Source organism: Delphinapterus leucas, chromosome 16 (assembly GCF_059928025.1).
Source record: "Delphinapterus leucas isolate spDelLeu-1000000601 "Yukka" chromosome 16, BTC_Dleu_Yukka2, whole genome shotgun sequence".
NCBI classification, from domain to species: domain Eukaryota; kingdom Metazoa; phylum Chordata; class Mammalia; order Artiodactyla; family Monodontidae; genus Delphinapterus; species Delphinapterus leucas.
The window spans coordinates 6,011,620-6,027,192 of NC_143144.1; the positions used below are offsets into that span (position 1 = coordinate 6,011,620).

Consider the following 15,573-nt stretch of genomic DNA (forward strand, 5'->3'; position numbering starts at 1 on the left):
TTGCTGTCAAGAGCTCTGGGCTTATGATGGCTGCTAATTGCCCACTTTCCCAAGGTTTATCACTTGGACCTCTCTCTTCGTTGACCTCACCGCACAGTGCAGTGGTGAAATAGTTCAACCTCAAAACGTGGGGAAAGAGGGTTGCTGTGTAGCTCTGACTTCCCATGGGTAGTTTTTTTCAGCCCTCAAGTGGTTTGTGAATTACAGCAATTTTCCACGTGTGTATTAAAGGAAAGAGTTGGTTTTTTATTGCCCCATTCACCAATGATAAGACTTTGGTCACCTTTTTCACGTGAAAAACTAAAGCAGTTAATTGCATGTAAGCCGTTACTGCTTCTGAAGCTGGACAGCCGCCCTCACTCCTCTTGTGATGGCAGTCTTTTAACTTTCATGTTAACCTGAACTTTTTCTTACTGTTTCAGACTGTCCTTATTTCATTCCTCGGCCACACTCTTATTGTGCAATACTCTAATCTAGTCTTGGAGATATTTAAGATACTGCTGATTGCAGGTACTTACAGTGTTCAGTAGTCAGTATTCTCAGTGTGTAAGATATGGAGGTTAAAGATCCAGCCCTTGCCTTTAAGGACCTCAAAGGATGTCATGAGAATAAAGGAGTAATCGCAGCTAAGTGAGATAAGCCCAGTGATTGAAGCGTACACAGTATATTGTGGGAGGGCTGAGAAGGAGCGCCTGACCTGTCTGGGGACTTGGAGAAGGCTTCTCAGAGAATGTGACACCTGAGTTGAGATTTTGAGGTATGAATGGGAGGTGAGGGAGAGGAAGACTGTCGTAGGCATCAGTGTAAGAAGACCACTCCTTGGCACGTGTGGGGGAACCAAGATAGGGAAGCGTAGAATAAAGGGGACGTGAGAAACGAAACTAAGGAAGTAGGCAGGGGATATTTCCTAAAGCAATTTTATATGTTTAAACGCCCTTCAGGATAAAATCTTCATTCTATGGGACACCATTTAAGGATGATCGGATTTGTATTTTTGAAAGTCTAAGAAGACTACTAGGTTTCTGGCATGATTATGTGGGTAACCTCTATTATTGATACTTAAGCAGAGGCTGTAGAAAGGGAATTCGTTGGAGAAAGGAATCTGATACCGGAGGAATCTGAAGCGTGGAGGTCAGTTAGGACGCTGTTGCAGTAATCCAGGGAGGTGACGAAAGCCTGCAGTGAGGCAGTGGCCGTGAGTCTGGGGAGGAGGGAGACGGGTGAGTTTGTGTGGTATTCAGGACAGTTGAATGTGGTAGCTAAGGAAGAGGCCGCAGTCTGAAGTTGACTCCCGTCTCTGCGATCTGGCAACTGGGCGGATGCCTTTCACTGATAAAGAGGAAGAGGAGGGGCTTCCCTGGTGGCGCAGTGGTTGAGAGTCCGCCTGCCGATGCAGGGGACGCGGGTTCGTGCCCCGGTCCGGGAGGATACCACGTGCCGCGGAGCGGCTGGGCCCCTGAGCCATGGCCGCTGAGCCTGCGCGTTCGGAGCCTGTGCTCCGCAACGGGAGAGGCCACAACAGTGAGAGGCCTGCGTACCGCAAAAAAAAAAAAAAAAAAAAGAATACTCAGAACTCAGCACTTCCTAATTATTTTACTAAATTTTCCTGTTATCCATGCTCTTGAAGTTATTTCCATCTGTCACGCTGTAAGGTGGAAATCCTAGAGAACGGTGGCTCCTTGCATCTCCTCCCAGCTCCACATTCAGTGAGGTCGTATTGGTAGCTTGAAATCTGCCACGGTGGGAGCGTGTATACCCCAGAAACTGGCAGATGCTATAAATCAGGGCTCTCCCATAGTTGCACATTACCGGCATGCTACTGGTGGCATCCCTAAGTGAACTTACCTTGTTTATTTGTTGTCCATCTTTCCTTCAGCTCCCTCAGGGTTCCTTGTCCACCTTGTTCATGCTGTGTTCTTAGCCTGTAGAATAGTGCCTGGTACGTTTGGGGCTGTCAGTAACTGTTGAATGAATGGATCCACCAGAGCAGTTGAAAGGGAGGTACAAGGAGAGGCCTGTTTAACTAGCAATAAGGAGAGGCCCACTCTGCAAAGTAAGATAGGGGGAAAATCCTTCACGTCATTCTTCTCACTTGGCCTCCTCATTGTATCGTGCTCCTGGGTGAGTATTTATTTTATGATGGTAAATACTTCTCCAGCATGGCGTAGGGAATGCCAGTTAATGAGCAGTAACGCTCAACCCTGGCTGCATGTAGGAATCACTTAGAGTACTTTCAAAAGTACTTTTGATAACCCAGGTACCACTCCCAGACCAAATTAATCAAGAATCTTTAGGGGGGCCCGGGCATCAATATTTTAAGTTCCCCGAGTTATTTTAATGTGAAGCCTGGGTTAAAAACCACTGGATTAGACATTGAGTTAGACCAGATTGGGAGAAGTTTGAGCTTTAGACTGTGAATATTGGAGAGCTGTCATCAACAGGGCTGAAGAAGTGGCTTCATTTAGTAATTTATTTTTTCATTCCACAAACAATGATTGAAGGACTGGGAATACAAAAATGTGTAAGATACATGACAGGAAGCTCACAATCTTGTAGGGGAGAATTGAAGTATTCTAGATGAAAATGTAATGAGGATTCCCTGAAGACTTAGCGGAGAAGATGACCGTTTTGGTCCTGCGTTAAAGGGAGAATCTGGACATGGTACACAGAGGAGGTGTACAGAAGCTGTGGTTGATGGCCGAGGGTCTTCCAGGTGAACGGTGGCGAACGGCCATTTGTAAGTGCCCTGTCTCAACAACTGGTACCACCATGCACAGGGTTACGGACAAAAGAGGCTGTGTCTGTCTTGGTTAGACAAGGCACATCCCCAACATATACCACAATAGCATGCATATAACAGATGCTCCGGTGTTTGATAGGAATGCCATTCTTAGAGGTGACTTGAACGAAGCTGCGGGAGCCGTGAGATGTCATAGCTTGTTGAGGCAACTAGGTCTTTGTATAGCTGGCTCGTGTGTTAAGAAGTGTGGGCTCGATCGTGCAGTTAACAGAACCGTGGAAGGATTGCAGATGGTCACAGCTGGTGAGGTTTTCAGAGGTCACATACGTGCTGTTCTGCCTCGCAGGTTCTTGTTCTGAGGACGCCCTCCCTCCCCTCTCCCCCTTTCCTCTTTCCTCCCCTTCTGCTCTCTCTTTCTCTCCCCCCGCACCCCCTCCACACCACAGACACCTCCCCAGCTGATTCTGATCCTTTTCTGTTCCCACACCCAGGACGGCTAAATGGGAAGTCTCTGAAATCTTTTTTGTCCCTAAAATTATATCATTTATAATGGTAATTTGTGGCATTCTACCAAGTCTGAGCCTGTGTAACTTACGCTATTACTTCATTAATGAGAACTGTGAAATTTGAGGTTCTTCAGCCTTATAAGCAGGAGTATGCGATATGTTACAGCGACTGCAGTTTTACACCAGAATTCCAAGCTCGAATATTTTCTCCTCATATATTCTCTATACTTATATATGTAGGCATAAAAATGTTCATGTTTGCGTATTTCACACGTTTTACATGCTACCCTTTTATACTTAAGCTCCTTAAAAATGTCCTTTGCTTCTATCTGTATTCTCGTTGTGCCCTAATGGTGGCCTCAGTTTTCCTGGGTTTTTTTATTACCTTAACATGTAGTCCATCAGTTATTGATCAATTGTGCTATATTCCAAACACAGCTAGATGATGGAAATACAAAGAGGACACAAACCGTCCTGCCCTCAAGGTAATTGCATTTTAGTAGGGAGACAGACATGCAAACGATTACATGTTATGGGACACATACCACAATAGACGTATGTAGAAGGTAACGAAGTCCTGATGAGGAAGGGAGAGTAATTCCATCAGGGGAACTCAAGGAGAGCTGTCCCAGCAGAGTGATGCCAAGGCAAGGGTGACAGGAACAGAAGGGCATTCCAGGCAGAGATGGACACGTGCAAAGGCCCAAAGGCATATCAACGAGGGACTGTGTTGGGGAAATCAAATCACTCACTGTTGAGTGGACCATGAGTGTGGTGGGAAGGAAAAGCCAGGTCATAGAGGTTCTCATATGACACCAGAGTGGCTTAGGTCTTGTTCTGAAGGAGGTGAGGGGTATCATGTAAATATTTTAAGCCAGAATTGTGTTTTAAAAAGGGCACATGGTGGCATGGAAGACTGATTCAAAGGGACAAAACATAGGCAAGGAGACCAGTGAGGAGGCTGTCGTGATAAAGAGCACAGGCTGGACATGTGAACGAGGAGTAGACGTGATGGATCCTTAAAGGCCGTGTTAGCAGGATGGAACGGATGGCATGTAAGGGGTGAGGGAGGAAAGGTCTAGAATGATGTAAACACAGGGATGTAGATGGTGTGGGGTTATTGATTGAGATTTCAGGAAAGTAATCAGCTTGTAGGATTGTGCAGAGGAGAGATGAGTTCAGTTTTGGGAAAGCTGGATGCGAGAGGAGGACAGGGCAAGGGATTCAGAAGCCTAAATATTTGAAACCAGTTGAGCAGGTGAGAGTACTCAGCACTGTGTGGAGTGAAGAAAGGAGGGATGGAGATGTTAACATATACTAAAGGAAGTGGGAGGAAGGAAGACGTATTTGTAATTGGGGGAGGAAAATTTCCCCCAGGTTGAGAATCTCTGGATTAGAGAAATGAGGTGGGCTTTTTGCTGTGACGGAGTCATGAATTAAAAACCACAGTAGGAACATTTCAGAATAGTTGTAGGTAATGAAAGGAGGGAGTGCTTGAGAACGGTGTCCCACGGTGTGGAGGTCTAGGAGGAACGAAGACTTGAAAGAGGCCATGGTCTAATGATTAGATTTGAAAGAAATATTAATGTCTGTTACACTTTTTATAGTAGCAATGAATGAAAAAAAGAGTCCAAACATCCAACATTAAAAGTAATATCATGGGAGAAACTTAAATGGAGGAGTGTTTATAACATTAAGTAAAAAGAAAATCAGGAGACAAATCAAAATGTACGTGTGGTGAGGGAGGGACTTTTCACAGGCACAGAAAAAAGCATTCACTGAAATGGTCTCTGGCTCATTGGGAGACAGTTGATTTTAATTTTCTTCTTTGTGCTTTTCTGTATCTCCTCAATTTTTATAATGAACATGTATCACTTTGGTAATTAAAACATTACATTAAGCAATTAGGGAATACAAAGGTGACGGTGCAGCCACTAAAATATTTTAAAACAATATTTAATATAGGGAAGTTTTCAGAATACAGTTGATAAGGCAAGATAAACTATGTTTCGTAGGGTCCATGTTTTAAATTAAAAAATATGTATTTTTATATCTATGAATGGAAAAAATAAGGGAACTGGTAAGTGTTAAGAGTAGTTATTCCCAGGGTGTAACACTGGGGGCAGTTTATCTTTGCTTGTATGTTTCCACGTTTCCAAATCTTCCATAATTAGCATGCTGAGTAGTATAGGGTAGTGGTTAGGGACAGAGTCTGTGAAGCGATAAGGCTTCAGCTTGAATCATGTCTCTGTCCTCTGAGAGCTGTGGGACCTTGGCTGAGTTATTTCACTTCTCTGTGCCCTGGTCTCCCCACTGTGAAACGTGGTAGTGATGATAACTCCCTCACAGGTTTGTTGTGAGGATTGCCCCTGCGTATAGGTAAAGTTCTTAGGACAGTGCCTGACGCTTAGGAAGCAACGACGCATGTTAGCTGTACTTATTATTACTACTATTACTTTTATCATCAGAAAAGCAAACTTTTAAGAATTCAGAAGTCGTTGGTAGCCTAATAACGAGCAGTTTTAGGGGGCTGGTTGGATAGAAGCTGAATTTCAGTCGGTTGAAAGGAGAAAAGAAAGTAACACAGCAAAATACAGACTGCACCATAGTAGCTTATATGGGAGCACTTTGGTCTTGAGTTTGCACCCATGTCGTTTTATTTGATTTGACATAATCTTGACTCTGACGTACTCTTTAATTTTTAAAACTAAGTGAGAGAGGCAGACAGAACAAGTTTATTGGTGCGATTGACGAAATCTGTAAAGTTGATCAGATTACTCTAGAGCCTAATGTCCCACCTTTGCTCTGTTTGTTAACTTTCATAAAGGGGCACTGGCTTTATAAAGATAGCAATCAGAAATATGATAATAAAATATTATAATTCAACAGCAATTCATTGATCCTAATAATAGCTACATTTCTTTTTCTTTTTGGTAATTCTATTCTTTTTCTTTTAATTTTTATTTTTGGCTGCGTTGGGTCTTTGTTGCTGCGCACGGGCTCTCTCTAGTTGTGGCGAGTGGCAGGCTCCTCTTCGTTGCGGTGCGCGTGCTTCTCATTGCGGTGGCTTCTCTTGTTGCGGAGCACGGGCTCTAGAGCGCAGCCTCAGTAGTTGTGGCGCGCGGGCTTAGTTGCTCCGTGGCATGTGAGATCTTCCCAGACCAGGGATCGAACCCGTGTCCCCTGCATTGGCAGGCAGATTCTCAACCACCGGGGAAATCCAATAGCTACATTTCTTTTTCTTGCTATGTGAAAACCTAACATCAGAACACTCTGCTCTTGTTCTATGTCATAAAATAAAAATTTTGGCTAAGATGAAACCTTACCAACGTAGTTTTACAGCATGTGCATTACTTTCTTTCATTTGCCTCATCCACAGAAGGAACTCAAAAAGTGGGATCAGTTTGAAGATGTTTTGGAGGAGAGGAGGCATGTCAGTGACCTGAAATTTGCCATGAAATGCTACACACCTCTTGTCTACAAGGGAATTACTCCTTGCAAGCCAAGTGAGATTAAATGTAGTGTTCTCAATTCTGAAGAGATTCATTATGTCATTAAACAGGTAAGTGATTCCCTCTTCAGCCATAGCCAGATTTGTTCATTGTCAGCAAGTTCTCTTCTTGATTCTATGAATTTATTTTGCTATTTTTAATGTATCTTTTTAGATTTTGCTATATTCAGCACATTCATCAAATGTTTATTGTACCCATAATGCATCTTAGCCCCTTTGCTAGACATGCTGCCTAATAGCTAGTTGAGCAGTGTTCTTGACCTCATAAGTGTATAGTCTAATAGGGAATGATGACAGTTGTGCCGGCAATTACAGTGAAATATGATACAAGACATGCTAATGGGAGGCCAGTGTACAGGGGCATTAATTAGTTATAAGAGCAACTAATTTTGTGTAGGGAGTTAGAGAAGTGATTTTATAAATGAGGCCTGAAAGATGTTTGGGGGTTTTCCAGGTGAAGTGGGTGAAGAAGAGTGTTTCTAGCAGGGCAAATAACTTTTTCCCTGTGGTTTTCAAACCTCGTGGCACATTAAAATTATTCGGGGAGGGGCTTCCCTGGTGGCACAGTGGTTAAGAATCCGCCTGCCAATGCAGGGGACACGGGTTCGAGCCCTGGTCTGGGAAGATCCCACATGCCGCGGAGCAGCTGGGCCCGTGCACTACAGCTAGTGAGCCTGCGAGCCACAACTACTGAGCCCGCGTGCCACAACTACTGAAGCCCGCGCACCTAGAGCCCGTGCTCCACAACAAGAGAAGCCACCGCAATGAGACGCCCGTGCACCGCAGCGAAGAGTAGCCCCCACTCACCGCAACTAGAGAAAGCCCGCGCACAGCAATGAAAACCCAACACAGCCAAAAATAAAAAAATAAAATAAATAAATTTTTTTAAAAAAAATTATTCTGGGAGCTTTTAAAAATCTCTGTGCCTACGTCTCACCCTCATACCAATTAAATCATAATGTCAGGAGTGAGAAACCAGGCATCCGAAGTTTTTTAAAAGCCCAGTCAATTCCAAAGTGTGGTGAGATTTGGGAACCACCAGCTTATTTTAAGGCGAAGAGCGCATGTGTGTTCGTGGTATTGAGAGGTGTTCAGTGGAACCAAGACTGAAGAGAGCAGAGGAGGGTGATGACAGGAACTGGGCTGGAGAGGAGAGCAGGCCACGTCGCGAAGGGCTTTGTGAACCGTCTGAAGGAATTGGATTTATCCTACACACAGTGCAAAGCCATGGAAGGGGTTCAGGTTGCAGTGTGGCGTGATCAGTTTATGTTTTAGAAACACCGTTGTGCTGAAGGAGACGGGAAGGCTGTGTGTGGTGCTCCTGCAGCAATCCCTTTGTAGGATCGTAGCTCCCTGGACTGGTAAGTGGTTATAGAAACAGAGAAATGGTCAGATTTAAGAAATGACCAGTTGGGTGAATGAAGTGAAGGAAAGGAAGAATCAAGGCTGATAGAGCCATTCACTGAGATAGGGACTTAGAAGAGGGCTTAGGAGAGAAGCTGTGCTCTGTTTTGCACACGTCATTTGAGGACATCCAGATAGAGGTCCTTGGCAGGCATGATCGGAGCTCCCCGACGGCGGGCTCTTCTATCGTGTCGTGCTCCTGTGCCTTGAGGTTCACAGAGAGATCCTGCTTCTTTGACTTTTCACTGGAGGTTAGTCAGGTTTGTGGCCTTGGAAAGATTCTTCATTTTGCAGCGGCACTGGGGTTGGGGGCTGCGTCACACGGCTTGCGGGATATTAGTTCCCTGACCAGGGATGGAACCCAGGCCCAGACAGTGACAGCACGGTGTCCTAGCCCCTGGACAGGGATGGAACCCGGGCCCAGACAGTGACAGCGCGGTGTCCTAGCCCCTGGACGGGGATGGAACCCGGGCCCAGACACTGACAGCGCGGTGTCCTAGCCACTGGACCAGGGATGGAACCCGGGCCCTGGACAGTGATAGCACCGTATCCTAGCCACTGGACCAGGGATGGAACCCGGGCCCAGACACTGACAGCGCGGTGTCCTAGCCACTGGACCAGGGACGGAACCCGGGCCCCAGACAGTGACAGCGCGGTGTCCTAGCCACTGGACAGGGATGGAACCCAGGCCCAGACATTGACAGCACGGAGGGAGCCCTGGCCACTGGACCAGGGATGGAACCCGGGCCCAGACATTGACAGCACGGAGGGAGCCCTAGCCACTGGACCAGGGATGGAACCCGGGCCCAGACACTGACAGCGTGGTGTCCTAGCCACTGGACCAGGGACGGAACCCGGGCCCAGACACTGACAGTGCGGAGCGCTAGCCACTGGACCACCGGGGAGCTCCCAGGAAAATTATGTGTTATCTTTATTATTTGCTGTCTCTTTTATTCTGATTCGGACATATGACCTATGCTCTTAATCGTATTGTTGTGATCTATCTTGGGGAATCTATTAACCTTGTCTGACTGAACTTATTTAATAAGTGAAGTCAAGTTCTCTCTCTTTCTTTTTTAAATTGCTGTATTTCTGGTGCCTAGCACATAGTACACATTTAATAAATATTTCTTGAATTAATGAATGGAAAAAAAATACTTTGGTCCTATCCCCAGAGATTCTGGTGTAATTGGTCTAGGTTAGGACCCAGGCATTTCTCTTTTCTTCTTCTTTTTTTTTTAAGTTTCCCCATGTAATTCTAATGCACAGCCAGGTTAAGTGTGACTGATTTAAGCCAGTGTTTTTCAGACTTGAACGTACTGCTGAGAAAAATCATATAATCGAGGTAGATTGGAATTATTATAAATTCTTGATTACGCAGCACACTTGGGCCCTCTTTGTTACCCAGTCATTGATTGTTTCCCTAGGAAACTCTCTCCCTTTCTCCAAAATGGCAGTTTCAGTTGCCCCATTCTCCTTGAACCTCCAACCCTACCTTCTCCGCTTACTCTGGACAGATGACTTTTCTTCCTACTTCACAAAGAAAATTTAAGCCATTATATAAGTGAGAGCTGTTTCAGCTCTCTGAGATCAGGCTCCTAATTTACCTGCATCTAACACCCGTGATTTTCTTCTTCCCTCCTACTAGAATGGAACAGGGATCCCCTTCTGTTCGAGTTTAATCCCTACCCTACTCCTTTGCTCCGAATTCCACCTCCCCCCTCCTCCTCGGGAACTTTGCTTGTCGTCTGTCCCCTCAGTTGTCTCAACTTCTTCCTGTTATCAGCTCTTTACCATCAGCATTTAACATGCTCACTTCTCTTCCAACTTAATTAGACTTGCTTTGACCACATTCCTTCTCTACTTACTACGCATCTCTTCCTTTCCCACTTCTGCTCTGCTCTTTGAAGAAGTTGGCTGTGTTTTCTATGCTTGTTGCCCTACTTTCTCACCCTTCATGTACCGCTCAGCTCACTGGAATCTGATTTCCAACCCCCTGTAGGAGCTCTTCCCAAGATGGTGAATGACCTCCTTCTTCCTCGTGGCAAAAATCAGCCTCATTCAAATCCTGGATAGCTTTTGGTACATGCTCTCTCCTTTCCAGGACACCACACTCTCCCACTTACCCACCACATCTTTTTGATTATTTCCCAGTTGTCTTTATGGGCTTCTCTTCCTTTGCCTGTCTCTTTAAATGCTGCAGTTCCTCAAGATTTTGTTCTAGCCCCTTCTTATCTACCCACTCACTGGGAGTTTTATTTATTGCCAGAATTTTAAGTACCTTCCTTATGCTAATATCTCCGTATTATAATATTACTATATAAAAATAATATATTATCATAAGTAATATAGATAATTAGTATCTATTGCTTCAGCCCAGATCTCTTTTGAGTTTCATACATATATTTTTACAGTTTATTGGGTATCCACTTGGAAATTCCAGAAGCACTCCGAAAGCATTCAAGATGTCTACATCAAAGTCTTGGATCCACTGCACCCCTGTACTGTGTGTATTCCCCCCTCCCACCCAGATTGTCCTGTCTCTAAGAATGCCCCCCCGACATATGCTAGTTGCTCAAACCAAAAATCTGGATGCCGTCTTCAGCTTCTTACTTTCCTCTCACACGCTCCCAGGCACTAAGAGCTGCTGATGTGCTCTGCTGAAAATGATGTACCCTCCTAAAAATAGCGCTGGTCTACCTCCGTCCATCCCTGCTGCCATTTCTCCAGCTGAGGCTGCCTTTATCTTGCAGAGTGCAGTAGCAGCCATTGAAGGGGCTTTAGCCAAGGAAGGATGTGATGACTTCTGCGTTTAAGAGACTGCTCAGGCTTGTGACATGGAGAAGAGACTGAAGAGGGACATCACTGGGGACAAGGAGTTGTAAGACCGCTGCTTCTCTCAGGTTTCCAGGGAGAGGGGTCTGTAGGGACAGCAATCAGTCGGGCAAATGAGAAGCCCAGGTGCACAGAATAAGAGGCCAGGCCATTGTCTTCTTCTCTGCTTTCCTCCAGTGCCTTCTGAACAAACCAGCCTTTTCACCTGTGTTCTTCACCTGTCCAAGTCCTTCCTGTCCCCAGGGGTCTTGGCTTTCCCACTCCCCAGCCTTCTCAACCGGCTCCAACTGGCATGAGCATTTTCTGTCTCGAGGAAGGTCCTCTCCTGGCAATGTATTCTTTCTTTTTAATGCTCCAGTTCTCTCTTTCCCTTCTGATCCTGATTCCTCAGATGTGTAGGCTGTGCGACTTCCCTGGTGGTGCAGTGGTGAAGAATCTGCCTGCCAATGCAGGGGACACAGGTTTGATCCCTGCTCAGAGAAGATCCCACATGCCGCAGAGCAACTAAGCCTGTGCGCCACAACTACTGAGCCTGCACCGTGGACCCCGCAAGCCACAACTACTGAGCCTGCGTGCCTAGAGCCCATGCTCCGCAACAAGAGAAGCCACCGCAATGAGAAGCCCGTGCACCGCAAGAAAGAGCAGCCCCCGCTCGCCACAACTAGAGAAAGCCCGCGTGCAGCAACGAAGACCCAACGCGCCAAAAATCAATCAGTCAAATAAATAAATTTTAAAAAAAACAGCTGCAACAATGTACTGAAAGTAACTACTAAGTGTATGCTCTCAGACACTAGATCTTGAGCAACAACTTATTTTAGAGAATTTGGATGTAAGCTTAAACTATATCAATTTAAATTAAGAAGAGAACATACCATTTTGAGTTATATAATAACATTGGTCCATTTGGAACTGGTCCTACTGATTTGAGCAAAAAGAATTTTGACTTTTTTTTTTTTCCAGGAATTTATCCCTGCTTTCCCTTTTCTTGTAGCTTTCCAGGGAATCCCTTCAATCTGCCGAGGTCCTGCGAGAGGAAGCCTGTGGCATCCTGGATGAAATGAACCACAAACTGCGTCTGGGAGCCATTCGGTTCTGTGCCTTTGCCCTGAGCAAAATATTTAAACAAATTTTCTCGAAAGTGTGTGTAAATGAAGAAGGTATTCAGAAAGTGAGTATTGCTTGTAGAAAAGCAATCTCTTCTTCAATCCCTCACAATTTATTCAACTCAAAGGCATCCCGCTTTGCACTAGATGAGCAGGCCCTGGTTAGCAGGTGGCATCCAGCCTGAGCAGAAAAGACTCCGCCTCTCTGCAGGGTGTTTTTTCCTTTTACCTTCAGATCTGCAGGCTTCAGACAAACTAACTTAGTCACTTAGTTACAGACTTTACAGACTAACCTAATGTCAGATGTTCATAGAGTTACAGAAGTCGTACAAAGAAGTTCTATATATTCTTCACCAAGATTCCCCTACAACATGTTCTCTTTCCTTTCCTCACACACCTTTCTGGTGTGTTTTCCCTATAAACAAGGACATTCTCTTATGGTGTAATTATCAAAATAAGCAAATTAACATTGACACAGTGCTGGTAATACAGATCTTATTCATGTTTCACCAGCTGTCCCAGCTGTGTCCTGTATAGGCAAAAGAAAGTCCTGCATCGTGTGTTACAGTCAGCTCCCATATCTCTTTAGACTCTTTTAATCTAGAACAATTACTTAGGCCTTGTTTGTGTTTCATGATATTACTTTTGAAGAAATCAGGCCAGTTATATTCTAGTGTCCCTTGATTTGGGTTTGAGATGTTTTCTCGATTAGGCTCAGGTTGTGTCCTTGTCAGTGTATCAGCCCAGAAGCATGTGGCCTCCGTTTGCCTGTTCCTGGTGATGGTCACGTTCGTCACTTGGCTACCGTGCTCTTCGCCAGGCTCTTCGCCCCTGTAGAGTTACTCTTTGTGCCCCTGTAATTAATAAGTATCTTGGGACAAGAGACTTGAAGGATGCTTCAGTACCCTGTTTTTCATCATACTTTCCTCCATGCGTTTTTACAGCCACTGATGTTTTTTGCTTGAATCAGTTATTACTCTTATGATTGCCAAATGATTTTTCTAATTCTGTCACTCCTGTCATTTAATTGTTTACTTTTTTCTGAAAGTAAGAGCTTTCCCTCTGAAGATTATTTTTATTCATTTGTTTTTAATACCTTTTTTCTCTTACTAGGAAGCTCTTACCTTCACCGGCCTTCCTCCTCATACCTTTTAATGCTTTGTTTTTATTCAGTCATTTACTTTGCTTCCAAGTATTTCTTCCTGCTGTGACTGATTTCTAGATTGCTGACTTGCGTCTGCATCTCTGTCGGAGAACGTTTGATACAGTGTTGGGAACGGGGGATGTTGCTGGCTATGTCTTGTTTGTCGGTAGGTTATGTATTTAGATTTCAGGAAAACAGACACACGTTGACACAGTGGGTATTTTTGAGACTGACAGCCCGAGGAATGGATCGGGAAGCTCGGATGCATCCCTCCCTGCTACAAGGCGCCCACTCTCCCTGACAGTGAACCTAGTGCATAAATAGAGAAATACCATTCCTTTCCTTGGTCCTAACAATTTGTAATTTTTTTAAATCTCCCTGAGAGAAGTTTTGTTTTCTCTTCCTACAAACTACCAGTCAGTCTAGCGCAGTGGCTGACAGTTGACTTTTTAATTCAGACTGACAGATCCAGTTCTAGCTCCACCGTGTATTAGAGGCATGACTATGTCACAAACGAGGAAGTTAAGGCTTAGGCCTTATGTACAAATACGTGGTATTAAACAATGCATGTAAAATGCTTAATATTGCTTCTCAACTAATACCTGTTAGTGATCATCACCATTATTATTATGATCCGTAAAATTTATTTTTGCTGTCCTTGCGTTATGGGAGATTATTTAACTAGAACTCTGAAATAAGTTTTGTGCACGTGGTCGGGAGACAGAAAAGCATTACTCGTATTCCCTCTGTGCATACGCACATTCTTCCGTTTTCTGATTTAAGATACGATTTTAATAATATGAAAGCTGAAATTATTCAAAGTGTAACATTTGTTTTAAAGCTACAGCGAGCCATCCAGGAGCATCCTGTTGTTCTGTTGCCCAGTCATCGAAGTTACATTGACTTTCTGATGCTGTCTTTTCTTTTATACAACTACGACTTACCTGTGCCGGTCATAGCAGCAGGAATGGGTATGCATTGGTTTTCTCCCTTTTTTTAATTGTAAAAATTAAGGCATTCACGGGAATGATTTTAACAGTGCCGAGGTTATTTGAGGAAAATGATGAGAATAGCTTCTCCCTCCTTTCTTTCTTTCTTTCTTTCTTTTATTTATTTATTTATTTATTTATTTATTTTTGGCTGTGCTGGGTCTTGGTTGCTGCGCGCGGGCTTTCTCTAGTTGGGGTGAGTGGGGGCTGCTCTTTGTTGCGGTGCGCAGGCTTCTCATGGCGGTGGCTTCTCTTGTTGCAGGGCACAGGCTCTAGGCACGCGAGCTTCAGTAGTTGTGGCACGCAGGCTCAGTAGTTGTGGCGCACGGGCTTAGCTGCTCCGCAGCACGTGGGATCTTCCCAGACAAGGGCTCCAACCCGTGCCCCTGCATTGGCAGGTGGATTCCCGACCACTGTGCCACCAGGGAAGTCCCTCTCCCTTCTTTCTACAAGTCCCAGTGTTTAATAGGTTGGATTCTGTCCTCTGCACGGTGCTTTACTGTGCCTACCCAGACATCAGCAAGCATATATGCACATAGGGTTTTTGGTTCAGGTTGAAAAATGAGATTATACGACCTCGATGTATTACCTGCTGTTGTTATTTTTATTTGGTAATATATCAGTGGCTATCTCTGTAGGTCAATAAATAGATCTAAATTCTTTTAACATGTTTTTCAATTGTGGTAAAATGCACAAAACATAAAATTTACCATCTTCAGCAGTTTTAAGTGCACATTCAGTAGAATTAAGTTCACATTGTTGTACTGTCATCCATCCACAGAAGTCTTTTCACCTTGCAAAACTGAAATTCTGTCCCCATTAAACACTTAACTCCTCATTCTGTTCTCCCTCCAGCCCCTGGCACCCAGCACTCTCCTTTCTATTTCTGTGAATCTGACGGCTCCAGATACCTCCTGTAGATGGAGTCAAACAGGATTTGTCCTTCTGTTGCTGGCTTATTTCACTCAGCGTAACGTCCTCAGGGTTCATCCATATTGTAGTGTCTGTCGGAATTTTCCCTTTTTTAAGGCTGAATAATAGTCCACTGTATGTATATACCGTAGTTTGTTGATGCATTGATCCATCCCTGGACACTTGGGTTGCTTCCACTTTTTGGCTTTTGTGATTAGTGCTGCAGTGAGCATAGGTGAACAAATACCTGTTTGAGTCTCTGCTTTCAGTTCTTCCAGGTATACACCCAGAAGTAGAATTGCTGGGTTAGATGGTAATTTTATTTTTAATTTTTTGAGGAACTGCCATACTGTTTTCCACACGCAGTCACTGCACCATGTTACACTCCCACCAGCAGGGCACAAGGGTTCAGTTTCTCCACATCCTCTC

The 15,573-nt window shown here is 44.5% G+C and overlaps 1 protein-coding gene across 7 annotated transcripts in view; it reads left to right on the forward strand.

Annotated features, from left to right (window-relative positions):
- GNPAT (glyceronephosphate O-acyltransferase) overlaps nt 1–15,573 on the forward strand; it is a 30,700-nt gene that overhangs the window by 1,276 nt on the left and 13,851 nt on the right. For 4 of the 7 annotated variants that reach the window (XR_016388012.1, XR_016388011.1, XM_022553223.3 and 1 more), the window contains exons 2-4: nt 6,626–6,808; nt 11,988–12,164; nt 14,085–14,214. Coding sequence is in view for 2 of the 7 variants with exons in the window: in XM_022553223.3 (XP_022408931.1) it covers nt 6,626–6,808; nt 11,988–12,164; nt 14,085–14,214 (490 nt within the window). In the remaining 5 variants the exon portion in view is untranslated. Of the gene's footprint in view, nt 1–6,625; nt 6,809–10,809; nt 11,826–11,987; nt 12,165–14,084; nt 14,215–15,573 lie in introns of those variants that run through there. The other 3 variants (XR_016388014.1, XR_016388013.1, XR_016388015.1) reach the window with 3 other exon arrangements.